The 19781-nt window shown below is 43.4% G+C and overlaps 1 protein-coding gene across 1 annotated transcript; it reads left to right on the top strand.

Moving 5' to 3' along the window:
* The first annotated feature begins 1994 nt into the window (after window positions 1–1994).
* Window positions 1995–3996, top strand: LOC118582440 (tetratricopeptide repeat protein 30A2). Its single transcript, XM_036185313.1, has one exon. It carries the CDS (start codon window positions 2002–2004, stop codon window positions 3994–3996), a length of 1995 nt encoding a protein of 664 aa, XP_036041206.1. The 5' UTR covers window positions 1995–2001.
* The last annotated feature ends 15785 nt before the right edge of the window (window positions 3997–19781 follow it).

The following is a 19781-nucleotide window of genomic DNA, read 5'->3' as shown; positions in this document are numbered from 1 at the left end:
GAAAAGGGGGAACAGAAAGAAAAGGGGAAATCACCCAATACAAAATATTCTCATGATTCCAAAGGTTATTCTTAAAATTAAAAAAAAATCTCCAATATATTCTTCATCATCTTTTACTAAACACAGGAACTATCCCAGACTTAACACCAAAGCAAGCATAATCTATTTTTATTATTAATGATTATACAATCTTTCGAGCACTTGACCCAGAGGCTAGCAACATACAATTTCACAAAAAAGGTAAAAATAAGAACAGTGGTCAATGTACCAGACAGTAATTTCCTTCTCACACAGTCTGCTCTGACCTCAAGACCCCTGTAGTCACCTAAGTTCCTCCTCAGCCCTCTGCAAACACCAAGCCTCATGACTGGTGGGCCACAATGACCTCAGACAAGAAATCTGTCCCTGCAAGTCAGCAACTTCTGTCCTTCTATATCCAACAATTCCATGGAAGACCTAATTTATAGAGCTTCTATGAAAGGAAGCTCAGCTTTCTTGGCAGCTCTTTTCAATCTAGGAACCCAATAAAGCTTGTAGCAATCACTCCATCAATTGTCACATTATCTCCACACTCCTTCAGGAGGAATAAAAAGTATCTGGATTAAAGTTACCATCTCCCTTTCTTGGAGGAGGCCACTGTTTTCCTCCTATTCTGGGTTCCCACACTTTTAGTTTGTCATCCCATCTATATGTTATTCCATCCACAGTCTTCAGCCAATCCCCCTTAGGGTCTCAAGTTTTACACAATGTCCTTGGAATATCCTCAAAAACTGAATTATTCATCATGGCCAATTTAAGTTCAGTGTGTTGATACACATCATACCATGTGCTATAGTTGACCACACATTTGGTACATTTTATCCAAGCCTAAAAAGCTTCTCCAGGCTGCAGATTCTTTCCAATGAACTGTATAACTGCCTTAGCCCCAGCCTGAGTGATCATCTCTGTATAATTTCCTGTGAAATTTACTTCACTCCTTTCCTGTATCACAGAAATCACCATTGGTCTAAGAACACAGAACATGAAGATCAGATAGAAGAAAAAGACTAGTATTACAAGAAATATTTATATGGAGGAGGGCATGACATGTGCACGCCATAATGCATGACCTTGGGACACATAGGCATGTCTGCCTTGGTCCTATAGAGGCATGCTAAGCAGAAGATCTGGAGGGGAACACACGGAGGGTTGAAGGTCCACAATCTTGGTTCCCCTTTTCTCCAATCTCTGCTGGCAGCATGTCAGCCATCTTATATGCTGTCCCCGGCACATGAATACTAGGGTTTCTTCTCATAGCATCTTGGGAAAGAGAAATACACTTCATTCTATTATTTGACGTTACTGATATCTCTTCTGAAATTGGTGGTATGTAAATATTACATGAAAATATGTTTCTGTAATTTTAAGTGATATGAAAACTGTCCTGCACTATTTTTTTAAATTTGTTTTACCAGTTTCATGGCCACAGTCTTCTCAGTTCTCAGGGGAATCCCATAGTGTTTGCTACTCATTGTATTCAAGCACTTTTTGTCTTCCAGAAGGAATGAATCACTTACAGGTCGGCGGGAGTTGCGTGTGTGTGTGTGTGTGTGTGTGTGTGTGTGTGTGTGTGTGTGTGTGATGTATGGCATATATTACATACATTCACACACAATGACCTTTTTAGGTAGAGAAATACTAGCAGGCATGTCAGAGAATATGACTAAAGGGTTTTTTAAATAATTTATTACACTTTTACATTATTACTTGACCTGTTCCTGTTCGCTCAAGATGTGATGAGTTTATATCTGAAAGAAACAGAGAGGAATACTAAAATACTGCTTTATGTTCAGGAACTTTTCTATTTGCGTTAAGCGCAAGAAACAGTCAACCGTCTATCCCAGACCGGCGGGTTTCCTTCTGTTACAAAACAACTTCCGGGATGCATAAAGAAACCTCCAGACTTCCATTTCCGTTGGCTTGTTGCCCTGGGAACCAGAACACTCCACAATCTTGACAGTTATGGCGGGGCTGAGCAGCTCTCAGATCCCCGACGGTGAGTTCACGGCGGTGGTGTACCGGCTCATCCGCGACTCCCGCTACTCAGAGGCCGTGCAGCTGCTGGGCGCCGAGCTGCAGAAGAGTCCCCGCAGCCGCGCCGGGCTGTCGCTGCTGGCCTACTGCTACTACCGCCTGCAGGAGTTCGAGCTCGCTGCGGAGTGCTATGAGCAGCTGAGCCAGATGCACCCGGAACTCGAGCAGTACCGCCTCTACCAGGCCCAGGCGCTGTACAAGGCCTGTCTGTACCCAGAAGCCACGCGGGTCGCCTTCCTCCTCGACAATCCCACCTACTATAGCCGGGTCCTTCGTCTCCAGGCTGCAATCAAGTACAGCGAGGGCGACCTGCCAGGAGCCAGGAGCCTGGTGGAGCAGCTGCTGAGTGGGGAAGCTGGAGAAGACAGTGGAGGGGAGAATGATCCAGATAGTCTGGTCAACATGGGTTGTCTGCTCTACAAGGAGGGACACTATGAAGCTGCCTGTTCCAAGTTCTTTGCAGCTTTGCAGGCTTCTGGCTATCAGCCTGATGTATCTTACAACCTGGCTTTAGCTTGTTATAGCAACAGGCACTATGCCCCAGCTCTGAAGCATATTGCCAACATCATTGAGAGAGGCATCCGTCAGCACCCAGAGCTAGGTGTGGGCATGACCACTGAAGGCATTGATGTTCGAAGTGTGGGCAACACTGTAGTCCTTCACCAGACCGCTCTGGTTGAAGCCTTCAACCTCAAGGCAGCCATAGAGTACCAACTGAGAAACTATGAGGCAGCTCAGGAAGCCCTCACTGACATGCCACCCAGAGCAGAGGAAGAGTTGGACCCTGTGACCCTGCACAACCAGGCTCTGATGAACATGGATGCCAGGCCCACAGAGGGCTTTGAGAAGCTCCAGTTTCTGCTCCAGCAGAACCCCTTCCCCCCAGAGACCTTTGGCAACCTGTTGTTGCTCTACTGTAAATATGAGTATTTTGACCTGGCAGCTGATGTCCTGGCAGAAAATGCCCATTTGACTTACAAGTTCCTCACACCCTATCTCTATGACTTCTTGGATGCCATGATCACTTGCCAGACAGCTCCTGAAGAGGCTTTCATAAAGCTAGATGGGCTGGCTGGCATGCTGACTGAGCAGCTCAGGAGACTCACTAAGCAAGTTCAAGAAGCAAGACATAACAGAGATGATGAAGTTGTCATAAAGGCTGTGAATGAATATGATGAAACTCTTGAGAAGTATATCCCTGTACTGATGGCCCAGGCAAAAATCTACTGGAATCTTGAAAATTATCCAATGGTGGAGAAGATCTTCCGCAAATCCGTGGAATTCTGTAATGATCATGATGTGTGGAAGTTGAATGTGGCCCATGTTCTCTTCATGCAGGAGAACAAATACAAAGAGGCCATTGGTTTCTATGAGCCCATTGTCAAGAAGAATTATGATAACATCCTGAATGTCAGCGCTATTGTGTTAGCCAACCTCTGTGTCTCCTATATTATGACAAGTCAAAATGAGGAAGCTGAGGAACTGATGAGGAAGATTGAAAAGGAAGAAGAACAGCTCTCCTATGGTGACCCAGACAAGAAAATCTACCACCTTTGCATTGTGAATCTGGTGATAGGAACACTTTATTGTGCCAAGGGAAACTATGACTTTGGCATCTCTCGAGTTATCAAAAGCCTGGAGCCTTACCATAAAAAGCTGGGAACTGATACATGGTATTATGCCAAAAGATGCTTCCTGTCTTTGCTAGAAAACATGTCAAAACACACAATCATGCTGAGGGACACTGTTATTCAAGAATGTGTCCAGTTTCTAGAGCACTGTGAAATCTTTGGCAGAAACATCCCTGCTGTCATAGAACAGCCTTTGGAGGAAGAGAGAATGCACATTGGGAAGAACACAGTCACATATGAGTCCAGACAATTGAAAGCTTTGATTTATGAGATCATAGGGTGGAATATGTAGTTACTTCTGAAAAGGTCATTGGAGTTTTTCAAATCTATATTTTACTCTTTTTATTTTCCTGTGCATTTTTATATTTGTTTCAGTTAAAACTATAACACCCTGTCCACCATCATAGCCCTTGTGTGATATAGGCTCCCACATTCTTGCTACTAGACACAGTCCATAATTGCTGCAGCGGCATTTCTGCAGAGGCAAAAAACACTCACAGCACTTAGTGTTTCTGCTTTGGGCTGTAAAGAGGACTTAGGTTCAGTCAGTTACCAGGATACAGTCATGTGGATGTGACTGCCTTGTAGACCCAGTTGCTGGACCACAGAAAACCATGTCTGTATCAGCAGAGAGGAACAGAAGGCAGACTTCATTCTCTTGGTAGATTGTGCCGCCCAATAAATCTAAATCTTAGCCCTATGCCATATCTCTTTTGGTCGATTGGTTTGTTGGTTGGTCTTGTTTGGGGCCTTTCTGTTACTGTTTGAGTTCTTCTACTTTCTGGACCCCATCAAAAATCAAAGTCTAATTAGAGCTGGCCTAAGTCTTTTTGAAAGGACAAGTACTGAATGACAGGATCATTTTCCTAGGTTCTCTTCAGGTTATTCTTAGCCAATGATTCCATTTTCTTCCATAATGTACTTGGTTAGTTAGTTCTTTGGTTTTATAATCAACATTATCATTTCTTTCTGCTTTGGGTTTTCCATAGTTGACTGCACCTCATGAATATTTACAAATACTAAGTGTAGAAATTCCTTTTTTAAAGGTGTGTATGTGTAGGCATGTGGGTGCCATGATGTGTTTGTAGAAGTCAGAACAACTTTTGGGAGGGAGTAGGTTTCCCCCTTCTGCTGTGAGTCTCATGGATTGAACTCAAATCATCAGGCTTCCCCAGCAGGCACTTTGACCCACTGATCCACCTTGGAAGCTGGAGTTTAGAAGCTTTGTAATGTTTTTAGTTTAGAGAGAAATGTTGAACTGAAAATGAAGACGGAAGGGATAAGTTGCAGACACTGTACAGCTTGTGGTCTTAATTCTCTTACTCCTCAGGGTCTTACAAGCCTTTCAGCTACTAGACCCTTTCTACAATGACTTTTGGCAATAGCCTCTATTTCAGTAAAATCCATACAAAGGACGCTTGCCTTCTTTTATAACCTGGAATGATGAACCTGGTCAAAATGAAATACTTAACTGCATCTCAAATTAATGCATTCTAGTACTTGGGCTTACAAAAAATGTTTACCATTAAGGAGAATGTTATCTCATAACTTACTGGTTACTAAAAAAATTGAAGTTTTTATTTTTACCTGGTGTTTCTGCTTATAACTCTAGCTGTGAATGTATACAAGGCAGTCCTTCCTTCCTGCTACCATTGTGCATAAACTATGTGTTGTGTTAATATTTAGAATAAAAATTCTCTTAATTTCATTTTCCAGTTGATCTAATAATGCATGTTTTTTGTTTTTTGTTTTTTGTTTTTGTTTTTTTGAGAAGGAGAGACTTATTCTTAATTAGTCCCCAAAATGATAAACTACCCTTTGTTTCGGCATCTTTATTGACAGGCTGTTATAATGTGCATATCCACACATGCACAAACACACAATTATTCTTGGAATAAATGGAGGTGAAGTCCCCAGCTGCAAGTCTACCAGATATCTGGAAACAGAGAAGCAGGTGGAGTGAAGGGTAACGGAGACTTAACTGTGTGGCAGACTTCACGGCCCACCCTGGACCCCATTCGTGTCCACATCTCAGCAGTTCATCAGATGTCTCCCGGATCACATAGGAGAAGTAACAGATGCCAATGCCGTCTCTGCAACGAACTCACTAAATCAGATGTCAGTCCTTACACTCTCAGTGAATACTGAGAAAGAGCATGCAGGCTCCCCCAAAGGACAGAGTCACCTACAGCAGGGACACTCTCTGTCCAGAAGGCTTTCTCACGGAGCATTTTTTTTTCCTGCCTTCAGAGGTTTTATTTAAGAGATAGTGGTGTTTACTGCTGCAGAATGTGTCACATGGTAAACGAAAGATCTATCCTCCTTCCCAGCCTCTTTTCCTAGTTTATCTTCTGTTTGTCAGTTATGGGGAGACTGGCCTGACAGCAACTCAGAGCACAGGCAGGTGTAAGGAATGCACACTGACCTTCAGCAGGTGCTGGGCAGATGAGCTTTATGATTTCAAGGTGACCCTAGGCGTCCTTTAACCATGCCCTTTTGTAAATTGAGGGAACATAGAGGAAAAAGTGACTTTAAGAGGACTCACCAAAAATGCAATCCCATATTATCTCTAGAACACATGGAGCTTCATGTTTGTAGCGATCTCCATCCTTTTCTGTCAACCACTTTCATGCCAGTAAGAAAACAGTGGCAGCTTTAAAATGCGTAGTATTTTTAGATTTGAAACGCTCTGTGGCATCACAGATTACATATAATAAAATCTAGAGGATATTTGCTTTTCTGTATCCATAAAAATCTTCCACTGTAGCACAGGACCAGACATTGGCCAGAATGTAATTAACTTATTATCCGTAGAATATTTCGTATTCTCTTGGGTGGCAAATCTCTGCAGGATGATTAGACTTGAATCTGCTATTAGTTGAGGTGATTTTGGTCAAGGAAATCAGCTCCCTTGGACTTAGTCCTAGACTGGTCCACCACAGACTGAAGTCTTTGCTGCTGCATCACAATATATTTGAATCAGAATCATCTTCATAGGGGGAAATTACCAAAATTTAGAAGAATAAGCGTAATAAAAATTACTGGGGAATTAGAGATGTACGTCTATAGCATGAAAGAAGCATTTTGGAGTAAAGCAGGCCTTGCCCATAACTGGCTTAACTGTGATTAGGTGAACAAGTAAAAAGAGCCCATGTTCTGGCCCCAAAGTGAAATGTGCATGCTCCAGCATTAAATGCACCATAGTGACTAGATAAATTAGCTCAAAATAATGAATGGCTAAAAGTGTGCTATGCAAACAGGACACTTACAAGACCCAGCAGACAGCATCCACTGGTCTTTTTAATTATTTTATTAGGAGACGTAAGTGGCCAAGAAAAGGGAAATGAGACTACATTTTCACCAGCAACTGCTACTTTTTTAAAAAATGTCCACAAGCTCTTAAGATGTTAAAATTTAGCACTAAGTTCCTGGTTGTTGAGCTTCTGCTCAAGGATTTGTTGAATGAAAACGCAGTGTCTTCATTCCTGATTCTCCACGCCCTATCCTATAGCTAATGCCCTTCACATACAGAAAGAATATGGGCTGTGGCGAATATAAGCAAGCCATCCATTCCATGTTCAAGGCAGGACATGATTCAGCAAGAGGCAGACTCACCCTAACACTATGAAAAGAAACCCTCAGGCTGGGCAGCAGTGGTGCATGCCTTTAATCCCAGCACTTGGGGGGCAGAGCCAGGCGGATCTCTGTGAGTCTGAGGCCAGCCTGGGCTACAGAGCGAGCTCCAGGACAGGCACCAAAACTACACAGAGAAAGCTTGTCTCGAAAAACCAGGAAAAAAAAGAGAAAGAGAAAAAGGAAAAGAAAAGAAAAAAGAAAAAAGAAAAAAAAAGAAAAGAAAAAGAAAGAAGCCCTCAGGAGACAGTTTGCTGAAAAACCTGGTTGCCAAGCAATGCCCTGGGCACATTGTATATGTGTGTCCTAGGAAAGAACAAACTCCCTCTGCAGTTAACACAGCACTTTTGTTTCTGGAAGTTTTATTCTCATCCTGAGTCATTATTAAGCCATTCTTGAAAGAACACAGGAGAACAAAGCAACTACACTGTTGGGATGTTGTAGGCAGCTTCAGAGACTAAAGAAACGCTTCTTGATAATGTACATAGGATGGATGATAAGATGGTTGGCAAAAGTGTCAAAATGTTCTGCAAATATTCATGGGAAACAAACTAGGGGACCAGATGTGTCATCTTTTAAATATTGGCAGATAAGACCTAACCAGATCTTCTACTTACAAATTTGCTATTAAGTCAACTTGGGGAAGGTGTTTAACGGCAAAGCCAGAACACAGAGACCTTGGACTTGCTTGATTCTTCAATCATACAACCGAGTCTCAGAGATAAAATTGACTCATCCAAAACAAGAGTCAGTAGTGGGAAATGAGAATGAAAATCTGGGGCTTCTGGCTGAATGTTGATGTTCTCTCCATGATAATGTTTTTTCCCTTTAGGTATTTTTTCCCCTTCCCATTAGTCTATCAATGCCTACCATTTCTTTCCCGGAGTTATGACTTCCACTACATCCATTTGCTGATTATGCAACTGGTAGTTTAATAAGGATGGTTCAGCATGTACTTATGAGTACATTCCTGAGGCAATCTAGATGACTCCGTACTTTCAAAAGTGTATTCAATGGATCTTGAATGGACATCACATACTGCAGGGTGGGGGGGGGGGGTGTGTGGAGGTGGAGCTATCTGCAATGCAATCTTTTCACCTCCTTTTGTGGTTTCTTTTTTCTATGCCACCCAGTACTGGGGACCAAACCCAGTGACTTTAGTGTTCTTCCACTGGACTAAATTCCCAGCCTTACCTCTTTTCTTAAAAACCACTTTTTTATGATCCTTCGGTCAGTGATTTTCACCCTAGTTTCCAGCTACCCAACATATACTAACAAGCTGTCAGAGGCTCCCTGCACCTCAAGTGAACAGTCTGGGAACCACTCAGGAGAGCAGAGGCCTTAAACTCTTTTGAGTGCTTGCCCAACCACAGCCCTCAACAGTGTACATGATAAATCCTTTAGCTTCTAAGAAGGATGAGAGTGGGGAGTGAGGGTGGGGTGTGGGGGAACTGATGGAATGGAATGGTGTCACTGGAGAAGTCTGGAGCTCTGTAAAGCTTCCCTTTAACCTGCAAAAACCATTTGAGCCAAGCTCCTCAATGTTCACCCTTTCTCAGGATGATGGTTGCCGGATTTATCTTAGTTTGGGGGGGGGGGGGCGGGGTGAGCACAAACCAAGAAAAAGGCTAAAGACAGGTTTCCTGGTATTTGTGCCCCCCCCCCACACACACACACTTGTTTTATTAACCCTTGGCTTCCACATCAGAATCAACTGGAAAACCAAAACGTATAGAGATGCCTAGGACCTCAGCTTTGATGAGTGTGTTTCAAGTTATAGATATAAGAAAGGGAGAAGGGGTCGAGTTTTTGTTTTTGTTTTTTGTTTTTCAAGACATTTTCTCGGCATCACCCTGACTGACCCAGAACTCACTCTATAGACCAGGCTGACCTTGAACTCACAGAGATCCACCAGCCTCTACCTTCCAAGTGCTGGGATTAAAGGTGTGTGCCCCCACGCCTGGATGAGGGGTCAGTTTTTAAGCCAGCCCAGATGATTCTAATGTGGAGCAGAAGTTGAGAGCCGCTGTTCTCTAGAATCTCCATAGCGCCAGTCTGGGTGTCCTATGCAGGGTGGAGGGTAGAACACAACACATCTGAGAATAAAATGATTCATGCCAAACATGTGGAACAAAAGAGAGAACCTGCATTATTAAGGCATTCTGTCTGGGGCATTCTGATCCATTTACATGCATCTTAAAACCAGTGAAACCTTTCAACATGTTCCTTGATTATTACGCCTTTCAGAATTCTTCAGCAACCTTTGTTTTCATAGAAGGAATCTGAAGAATTCTCAAACTGCTAAATGCTGAGATTAACTATCAGAAACTCTTTAAAGGAAGCGTCCTTGGGGCTAGGGGCTCAGTGATTAAGGTGGAGTGCTCTCGCAAAGGCCCCAAGTTCAGTTCCCAGCATCCACCACAGCTGGCTCACAACCATTAGAAACACCAACTCCAGGGATCCAATGCCACCTTCTGGCCTCTTGGAGCAACTGCACTCATGTTCACACACACACACACACACACACACACACACACACACACACACACACACACATTTTCCTAAAAAAAAGCTTCCAGAATTTATGAGTATGTTCATTCCCTTTTCTGTAAAGACTCATTAAGACAATCTCCTATTATAGGGAAGGGAAAACTTTTCTCTACCCACTCAGGGTTTTCAACTGGAATGAATTTCAAACAGATTAACAGGACAGATGAAGACTCAAAGAAATAGCCAGTCTCAATGCTTTTATAAGGCTGGAACAAAGAGTAGCGATTGTGATTTTAAAAAGTTAGAAAGGTAGCAATTTAATATGGTTTATTTGTACAAATTTTCCTCAACTTTGACTCTCTATCTGGGGGCATTTTCCAAATGTGAGTTTCATCTCTAACTTTCAGAAAGAAAAGAGGAGAATTCCCCTACCATGCCTTCTGTGTTCCAAGCACCTCTGCCCCAAGTAATGGCAAAGCAGTGCATATAATAGTAGCTGATCTTAAAACTCCTTCACTGCCGTCACTGGTTGGTTTATTATGCTCTGTTGGAGTCAAATTCTCAACATGCATTATTAGAACTGCTCTTACAAGTGGTTTTGAATCCCTCCATTTTATTTCTGAATATGGACCACATTCATTTGGTCTCCCTACAAATACAGAGTCTTCCCAACCAGATCACAATCATCTGTGTGAATTCATATGTGTGCACACATCTTTAAACTTTGCATTGACAAGCAATACTCAATGGTTACAGTGACTTCTGACCTAGTACACGTTCCCCACCCTATCTCAGACATTGATTGGGGTGAGAGGTGATGGTCTAAGCCAGACATCATAATCTGCCTTTTCTTTATTTATACAGGAATAGGCATTCAACCCACTCCTTACTGAGACCCAGGAAGTCTCCTAGAAGTTGCTGGGAAAGACCAGTTCACCCATTAAAAGGTGAGATATAAGACTCCCTCTTCTTTATTTGAACAATGTGTGTCTGAATCTTCTGTTGCTATCTCATAACCAGAACAGAAACCAGACCCATTTATTCTGAAGATGCCAGAGAAATAAAAAACCTTGGGTCCTGGTGATATCTCCGAATTACTGTAATCTCACTCTGGGGCCAGACTCAACCTCTGAGTCTCCTGTAGAATGAAATCAATTATCTCACTGTTTAAATTTGCCTGAGCCAAACTGTTTGGTTTCAGGAAAGCACCCAGAGCGCACTCACCGTGGACAGTGGTGTTCTAGTCTTCCTAGTCTCTCTGAACTTTTCAAGCAGGCCTTGTGCTTTGGATAGCTGCTTCCTATGTTGTCCAGTTTTAATGAAGTTTTAAATCCAGTTTCTGATAAGTTCATTCAGCTAGAACCAACCCCTTCTCCACACTTATTCATTTCCAGTGTACAATTGGCTCCATCCTCTCCAGCCATCCCTGGACGATGTCTCACCACCCTGGGCTGCTCAGATGGAACCCTGCTCACTCAGTTTAGCCAAATCCTCTCTCCCACAGTTGTTTCCTCTTAGTAATTACCCCTCTACTGACCTCTACCCCGATCCAGTGCCCTAAGTTCCTACTTACCTGTGCTATATTTGAAGTTGAGCCCTGTCTCTCTCCTCAAATGCAAACTTCCATCACAGTGATCTGCATACCTGTGAAGACCAAGCCCTGGCCTGATTTAGAATGAAAAATGTCTTACCAGCTGGGCGGTGGTGGCACACGCCTTTAATCCCAGCACTCGGGAGGCAGAGCCAGGCAGATCTCTGTGAGTTTGAGGCCAGCCTGGTCTACAGAGCGAGATCCAGGAAAGGCACAAAGCTACACAGAGAAACCCTGTCTCGGAAAAAAACAAACAAAAAAAGTCTTACCACCCTTGACAAGCATCATAGAATAATTTTTTTCACTTCTTTCTTTTTTTCCTCTCTTTTCTGAGATGGTCTCCAGGCCCTGGCCAGCCTAGAACTCGCATTGTAAACCAGGCTAACCTTGAACCCACAGAGATCTGCCTGCATCTGTCTCCTGCATACTGTCATTAAAGGTGTGTGCCACCACACTCAGCAGAATAATTTTTCTTTAGCACATATTAGGTATTACTCAGGAGCTGATGAATTTTTGTGCATGTTTTTAAATACTCTTGTAATTCACTCTTCCTTGAGATCTAGAGTCATTTATCAGGTATATAGAATACAATTAATAAATCTTTGTGAAGACATTGCCTGAAACCTTTACTCCATTAATAATGATCATATGGTCTTTTGAAACTGCAATAGCTATTCATGAGGTTGAATGTGCCATTCTCATCCCCCATCTCTCCCTCCCCTCTGTGTGTGTGTGTGTGTGTGTGTGTGTGTGTGAGTGAGAGAGAGAGAGAGAGAGAGAGAGAGAGAGACAGACAGACAGACAGACAGACAGACAGAAAGAGAGAGAGAGAAAGATACAGAGACAGAGAGACAGAGAGAAAGAACATGTTTTTGTATAGGTGGGAAGATGCACATGCCAGGGTAAGTGCATGTCACATGTACATTAAGGACAGAGGACAACCTTGGATGTCATTCTTCCTTAGACGTCAGCCACCTTGGTTTTTTGAGACAGGGTCTCTCACTGGCCTGGGGCTCACATATTAGGCTGGCTGGTCCCAATGATCTGGGTGTTTCCACCTCCCCAGCACTGGGATTACAAGCATGTGCCATCCTGCCAGGCCTTTCCTGGCGGGATCTGGGGATGGAGCTCAGGTTCTCATGCTTGCACACCAAGCACTTTCTTGAACTGTCTCCAGCTCTATTTTCTTGGGATAACACTCACTTAAACAGATGGAAATAGAAAATGAAACCCGGGGATAGTCCCTGAGAGGTCCACCACACTCAACTAGATGGCCCCGCACGTCAATACATAAGCAGCACAAAAAAGACTTGGGCAGGTGGTCAGCTGTTTTCAAAAGCGAGAGGGAATGTGAAGTTAAGAGGGATGAAAAGGTAAGGGATGGCTCTGGGAGGCGCTAGGGGACAGGGTGGGGATAGATATGATCAAAACGTGTATGTATGAAATTCTCAAAGATAATGAAAAACTGCATTGTTAAGAAAGAAAATTAAACTGACTTACTCAAATGAACGACCTCTAAATCTACAGTTTGCTCACTTTATTTTGGGCAAGACACAAGATGAATACTAACACCTGTATTACCTGTGGCTTGTATGCAAAAACCTTGCTGCAGATTTTACGTTTCCTCCACATTCGTGTACAGCCTTCACAGGCGAATCTCAGAAATAATAGAAGGAAAATAAAACAGCAGCAGCATTAATTCACGTGCAATAAACTTCCATGTTGAAATGAAGCAAGCCAATCCTCTCCACAAGGAAAATAATCTGCCTTAGGTGTTATTTCAGCTCTGTCCCTTATGAGTGAGAAGAAGCCTGGTTCTAGGAAAGCCTTCCTAGAACCTAACACACTTACCCAGCCCAACTTATCCTTAATCCATTCTATAAAAGAAGGACACAAAAAATTCAAATTCAAAACAGGTGGTTCTGGTTGGATCATTTTATTTACTCCTATGGTCCCCAGGAAAAGTGTCTGTTTTGAGACAGACTTTAATGACTGCTCCTGCTGTCTTGCCCCTACACACACACACACACATCAAAGCCATCTTTGTATCAAATCTAAACTCCAGTTGCTGATCTTCTGGCTGGTGTCATTTCCAAAGCACCGCACAGCCTGTGATAGTCACAGTGGGAACCTGCCTCTCCATGGCGTCTCCATCTGCTTCCCATCAGAGAGAGCCTCTTTGGGGAATGCACGGTAAATGCAGAGCACCCACTGCTCCCCACAGGGCCCAAAGTCTTTTATATTAATCTTTTTTTAGGATTAGCGGTTGTTAAGATGGAGCAGGCTTAATTTTCCCCAGCGTAAGGAGGTTTGGAGAATTATAATGCTGCGCTTCACCCATGTCTGGATCATCGTGATATTTTAGGAAAAAAATAAAAACAAAGTAAACAAGCAAAACCACTGCATTCTAAAGTACTATGCAAATATTACCAAATGAAAACGTAATTGGTGGAATTCCTCCCTTTGTGAGAAGAGCTTATAATTCATGCAAGGGGCTCATTATTATAAAACTTGCATTTTAAAGCAAATATTTCTGAGTTCTTATGATCCAAAGGGGAGTTTTATGTTTGTTGGTTTTGCTGGTTTTGTTCTTAATATTTAAGATTGTGCCCAAAGGCTATGCATTCACTGCTTGCTCGTTGAGGGCCACAGAAATGGTCCAATAGGTTATGCGGAGAACACACAGCATGATGAGATGTTTCCACACTGACCTTCCATGGGGTGGCTCTAACGACACACTCGACTGTGAATAATTGGAGTTCCACAGTGGTAACAGGCTGTAGTTGTAACTAACTGGAAATTGAGTGTATGCATCCAGCAGTAAATGAACAATGGTCATCTTTATTACTGAAGAAATGAAGCTTGGGTTAGTTCCCCAGGAACATTTAACAAGAGAATTGACTTCACGAGCATAGTTTTTCTCTCATCTCCCACGGGTGTGGCTGCTGTTACAGAGCAGGAAGAGACTCTGCGCCGCAGGGGACAGTGGATTAAACGGGTTTTATAAGCTTTCCTTTTCCTCAGAGAAGGCTGACTGTAAGAATGAAATAGAAAAACATCTCATTTCAATATACCTCAAACCCCAAGTCCCAGAGAGAGATGGGGATACAAAGGCCTTTTTTATTCATCTAATGCCAGTTGATTTCAATGCAGTTTCCCTGAGTTGAGTCTGAACCAGGAAGAGATTTCCTGAGCATGCTGGGGTAAAGGAAAGATGAACAGTAAACCAAAGGACTATGAGATTGTGGAAACAGGATGAAGAGACCCCTTAAGAAAGCAGACAAGGGTGGGGCAGTGGTAGTACATGCCTTTAATCCCAGCACTTGGGAGGCAGAGCCAGGCAGATCTCTGTGAGTTCAAGGCCAGCCTGGTCTACAGAGTGAGTTCCAGGACAGGCACCAAAACTACACAGAGAAACCCTGTCTCAAAAAACTGGAAAAAAAAAAAAAGAAAAGAAAAGAAAAGAAAAGGAAGGAAGGAAGGAAGGAAGGAAGGAAGAAGAAAGGAAAGAAGAAGAAAGAAAGAAAAAGAAAGCAGACAAGGAACACCAGAAAGAACAGGCTCAGAAAGCAAGTAACAACTGCCCCTTTAAAATGTGTGGCCTGTTAGGTGGCTCCATGGGTAAAAAAAAGCATTTGATGTGCAAGTATGAACACCTGAGTTCCAGGACCTACAGTGAAAATGGAGAACTGACTCTGGAGAGTTTTACACACACACACACACACACACACACACACACACACACACACACACACAAATAATAATAATAATAATAATAATAATAATAATAATAATAATATAATGAAAGGATTTATGACTGCTATAGTCATAAAACACAAGCCTGAAATCTGTTACCTCAGTTCTACCTAAAGCGTGCCTCACATAAGAGCAAAAAGGGATCTTGTTGGCACATGGATAAACTTTATAAAATGCTGTGTGTTGTGTGTGTGTGTGTGCACATTCACCTACACAAACATACACACACACACACACACACAAAATGCCAGCTTTAATGTGACATATACTACATCAAGTTTTGTGGTCCTATTACTTAGGATGGGGCTGACTGCAGCTTTATTGGAGAAAAGTCTTAAGTAGTGATATACGTTGTGCTGGGCTTTGACATGAGCACCTCAGAGGCACCTGTGCGGCTGCAGTTTACCAATCCTTGGTTGAGGGGAACAGAACCCAGGATTCTTGGGAGTATCATGATCTTTACTGAATGAAAGTATGATTTTGATCTGTTATTGACTATTTGTCAAAGGCCTCCTCTTTTCAGAAAAACAAGCCCACACTTTGCCATCAGTGGCCGAATGCCCTTGAGTGCTCCCTGCCAGATCTATGGGAGAATAGTTGAAACCTTCTGAACTTGTATTCCTGATCTGCCAAGCTGAGAGTCGGTTGCTGATATGGTGTGGGTGGTTTGTTGCTGTTTTGGTTTCCTTTGATTTTGGTGCCCTCCTTCCCCAGTTCACCAAACACACCAAACTGGAGAGTATCTGGTGGATTACAGATTCCACCAGTAGAGGGGGCCTCAAGGCTTCAAAACTCACAGGAAAGGGTTGAAAGAACTGCTACGGGAACAGGCTTGACACCCCATCCTTCTGAGTCACTTTAAATGGAGACTGCAAGCCTTGGCATCAGAGTCTGGCAAGGGCAAGGCAGTCACAATTCAGTGCAAAATTCAGTGTTGGGCTTTCACGAGGATCTAGTGACCATGGTACATAGCTCAATAAAATAGCAAACGTCCGATGATTGACATATTTTTTTTTTAATCTATGTGACAGTTATGGGCTGACTAGGTAGGCATCTACCCATGTGCATCCTGTGCATTTAGGGTTACGAAGCTGGATCTTAAAGAGCATGAGTTCCTGTTCTCACTTTCCATGCATGAACAGTAAACACTGAAAACTGTCCCACAGAAGGTTACTAATGTGGGAGTGAGTCTCTGTGGGAATGTCCTCGACAGCCTGGTGGGCGTATCCTGGGAGCTGTATGACTTCGGTCAGATCATCTCATCTTCCAGGGCCCCTTTTCCCATAAGGCAAAGCACAGCAAAAGATTACCCAGTGCTGTCCGGTTTGTGGAGCTTGTCACGGGCGGATGATGATGATCTGACCTTCTCCTTGCACTCAGTTCTCAGGCCTGTTGCTTTATTATTCCTTCATCTTCTTTACACTGATAAGTGTGGTTCACATTGATAAGTCCAGACCAGATTCAATGCAGCTGCACCAGAACAAAGCCGGATGACTCCGTCCTGAACACAGCTGTCAAAAAGATAATCCAGGGAAGGAGAGACTGCGTGAAAGTGGGAACCCTTGTGTGATTCAGTTTTGCTTCCCTTCTTTCTTTCTAAGCTTATTTTGGCTCACAGTTGGAGGTTACATACAGTTTGTCACAGCAGAGATCTCACCTCAGCGGCAGCTTGAGGGAACTGATGACATTTCGTACCTCGCAGGGCTGGTGAGATGGTTCAGCAAGTCAAAAGCTTTCCACGCATACCAAAAGACCCAAATTCAATGCGCGGAAACCAAGGAACAAGGGGTGAACGGACTTCCAGAAGCTGTCCTCTGTGCTCCCACCCACTCTGTGCCTGTACACACACACACACACACACACACACACACACACACACACACACTCCAAAGTAAAAATAACAAATAGAGTTAAAAAATTAAAAATAAAATAAGCTTGTAAGCAGGCAGCATAGCTCATGCCAGTAATCCCAGCACTAAAGAGGCTGAGGCAGGAGGACTACTGAAAATTTGGAACCAGATTGGGCTACAGAGTGAATAGGGTGTGTGTCCCTGTCTCAAAACAAATGTCTGAACTAAACCAAAGGACACAAAGGTTCTATAACAGTGTTTGTCAACATAGTTCAAGAGGGAAGTGGGGTGAAGCTCACATCCACAGCCAAAGATTTTAAGAGGTGGATGATGGGGCACCATCCCTGCCAGGGCCCCACCCCAGGTGCAAGCTGTAGCCATGCAACAAAACTCCCCAAGTTCCAGGATATTGAATTTGGGCTCAGAAAGCCAGACATCATGTAATCACAGTTTGGAATTACAGGTCTAATAAAAGCCCACAAACTTGCCATTTTTTTTAAAGCACTTACAAAGCTCTGTGCTTGGTCGAAGGTAGGAGATGGGGGAGAAGCTGAATGTGGAAGAAACCTCTGCACAAGGCCAAGTATCTCCAGGGCAGGCACAGACAATGGCAGGACTGTCCTCTAAGAAAATGACCCCTCTGAAGGAAAGGAAAAAAGAGCATCTGGGAAGAGACCCTTACGCAGAGTACCCTAGCAAGGACCACTTACCCATTTCTTCTGTCCACGTGCCTGCTCTGTGATGAGGCCAACTTTCCCTAATGGTGCTACATGGAAATAATCCGGACGGACCTGCACACTTGAGTGAATTCTATTAGGAGGTTCTGTGACCCTTGTGGCTGTGGGCACAGCTGCACGTTTGGTTTAATCCTCTCCTAGCACTATTGTTAAATCCCCAACAGTTTCTGAACAAGCAACCACGTCTTTTTATTTTGTGTGGGGTTCCAAAAATTATGCACCTGGACATTTCTGTAAGTCTGTCTGCCTTCTAGTGGCTGGCCGATGGTTAATCCTTTCAGCATGCCTGGCTGTGGCTGACTGAGCTGAGCATCTTTCCCTGTGCTCCATACTGCAGCCTGTACATTTCTCTCACATTTTTGGGTCCTTTGGCCTGTTTTAAACTGCAGGTCAGAGTCTGTGTCTTACACACACTCCAGCATGTCTTTTGCCTTTTCCCTAAAATTCAGAGTGGTGGATGCTTTCTATTATGGGCATTCTAAACATTAATTTTAGAATTAACATGAAAAGATTGCCTGGAACAAAGATTAGCATAATCTTACACTGCTTGAGTACACATGTCCTTCATGAAACTTTGTGTGGCCGAAGTGATCTCCAGTGTTTTTACTTCATTTTGTACAAACCTCTCTGCACCCTCTATACTTAATTTTCTGTGAGTCTGCTGTAGACTTCTATGGTCACTGGATGAGAGAGGGCTGGGGAAAGGGGGAGAGACAGAGAGAGTATATGTGCCACACTACTTATGTAGAAGTCAGAGGGCAGGTTTGAGTATCATTCTTGCCTCCTCTTGTTTTGAAATGGAGTATCTCTTGCTATTCATGCGTGCGTACGCCAGCTGGACATGCTCCTGCCTGTCTGACTTAACACACGTGTGCACTGCTGCATCCAGCTTTATGTGGGTTCTGAGGTCCAAATTCATGGCAAATGCTTCACCACCCAGTGAGCCATCATCTCCCCAGCTCGTGAAAGAGGTTGCTTTGAAAGGATCAAATGCAATTGAACTATAACAATGAGTAGTTTGTACAGTCCCAAGCCCATGGACCACAGCAAGAATGGGCAACCTTGTCAACACATCTCCTTACACAAGAGGATGGTCAGAATGTCCCTTAAGGACAGACCTCCTTTAATAATTCAGTGACCTTCCTCTTCCAAAGTGGAAAGGAAACGGTTCCTTATGAACTTGGGAAACATTTCCCAATAACAATCAAAACTGCATCATTGCTGAAAATCACTATGGTCGTTGGATGGGGGCACTGCATTAGCAAAAGGAGAGAAAGTATATCATGCCTGCAGCTCACTTGGTAGAAATACCAGCAAGTGGATCCAACTGGAAGACTCCGGGCTCTTCCTCCGTGACTGTTGGACAGCAATGGGCATCACTAACCATTTTGTCAAAGTCCTAAGTGGCTTCTACAGAGTAAATGATGGAGATTTGGGGGAGTGGAGCCTTCATACAGAATGTGCTGTGCACCTGAGGGTTGATGAACTAGTTGTAACCTAAATAGGGAGCAGGAATCCATGAGGAGTCTTCTTCCTATGAGAATGCCTGTACCTTTACGTACGTCTCTCTTGGGCTTTAGGACAAAGTCCAAACTACCTAGAGCCTTGACTTCACTTCTGCAAGGTAGTTCTTCTTTCCAAAGCCAGAGATGCTTTGGGTGGACCAAAGGGACACTGCATTGCTTCTGTGCCCTGCCAGAGGCATCCTATGGAAAGACGTTCAGTTTTTTAGGTAGGTATTTATTTTATGTGTATGGGTGTTTTGCCTGCATGTATGTCTGTGTACTTCATGTGTGAAGCGCTGTTGAAGGCCAGAAAAGGGTGTCAGGTCCCCCAGAACTGGAGTTACAGATGGTGATTAGTTGCCATGTGGCTACTGGAGATAGAACTCGGACCTCTGAAAAAACAGCTGGTGGTCCTAACCACTGAGAAATCCTCCCAGCTTATAGAAAGTCACTCTTCATCAAATCTCCATCCATGTTCTCAAACACCACTGCCCAAAATGGCCTTGACTTTTCCC

Source organism: Onychomys torridus, chromosome 4, assembly GCF_903995425.1.
Source record: "Onychomys torridus chromosome 4, mOncTor1.1, whole genome shotgun sequence".
NCBI lineage: Eukaryota > Metazoa > Chordata > Mammalia > Rodentia > Cricetidae > Onychomys > Onychomys torridus.
The sequence above is the reverse complement of the archived record's forward strand: the minus strand, read 5'-3'. Positions and strand labels throughout refer to the sequence as shown.

Coding starts and splice junctions, on each gene's coding strand:
- LOC118582440 (XM_036185313.1), top strand. CDS start 2,002: ATGGCGGGGCTGAGCAGCTCTCAGATCCCCGACGGTGAGTTCACGGCG.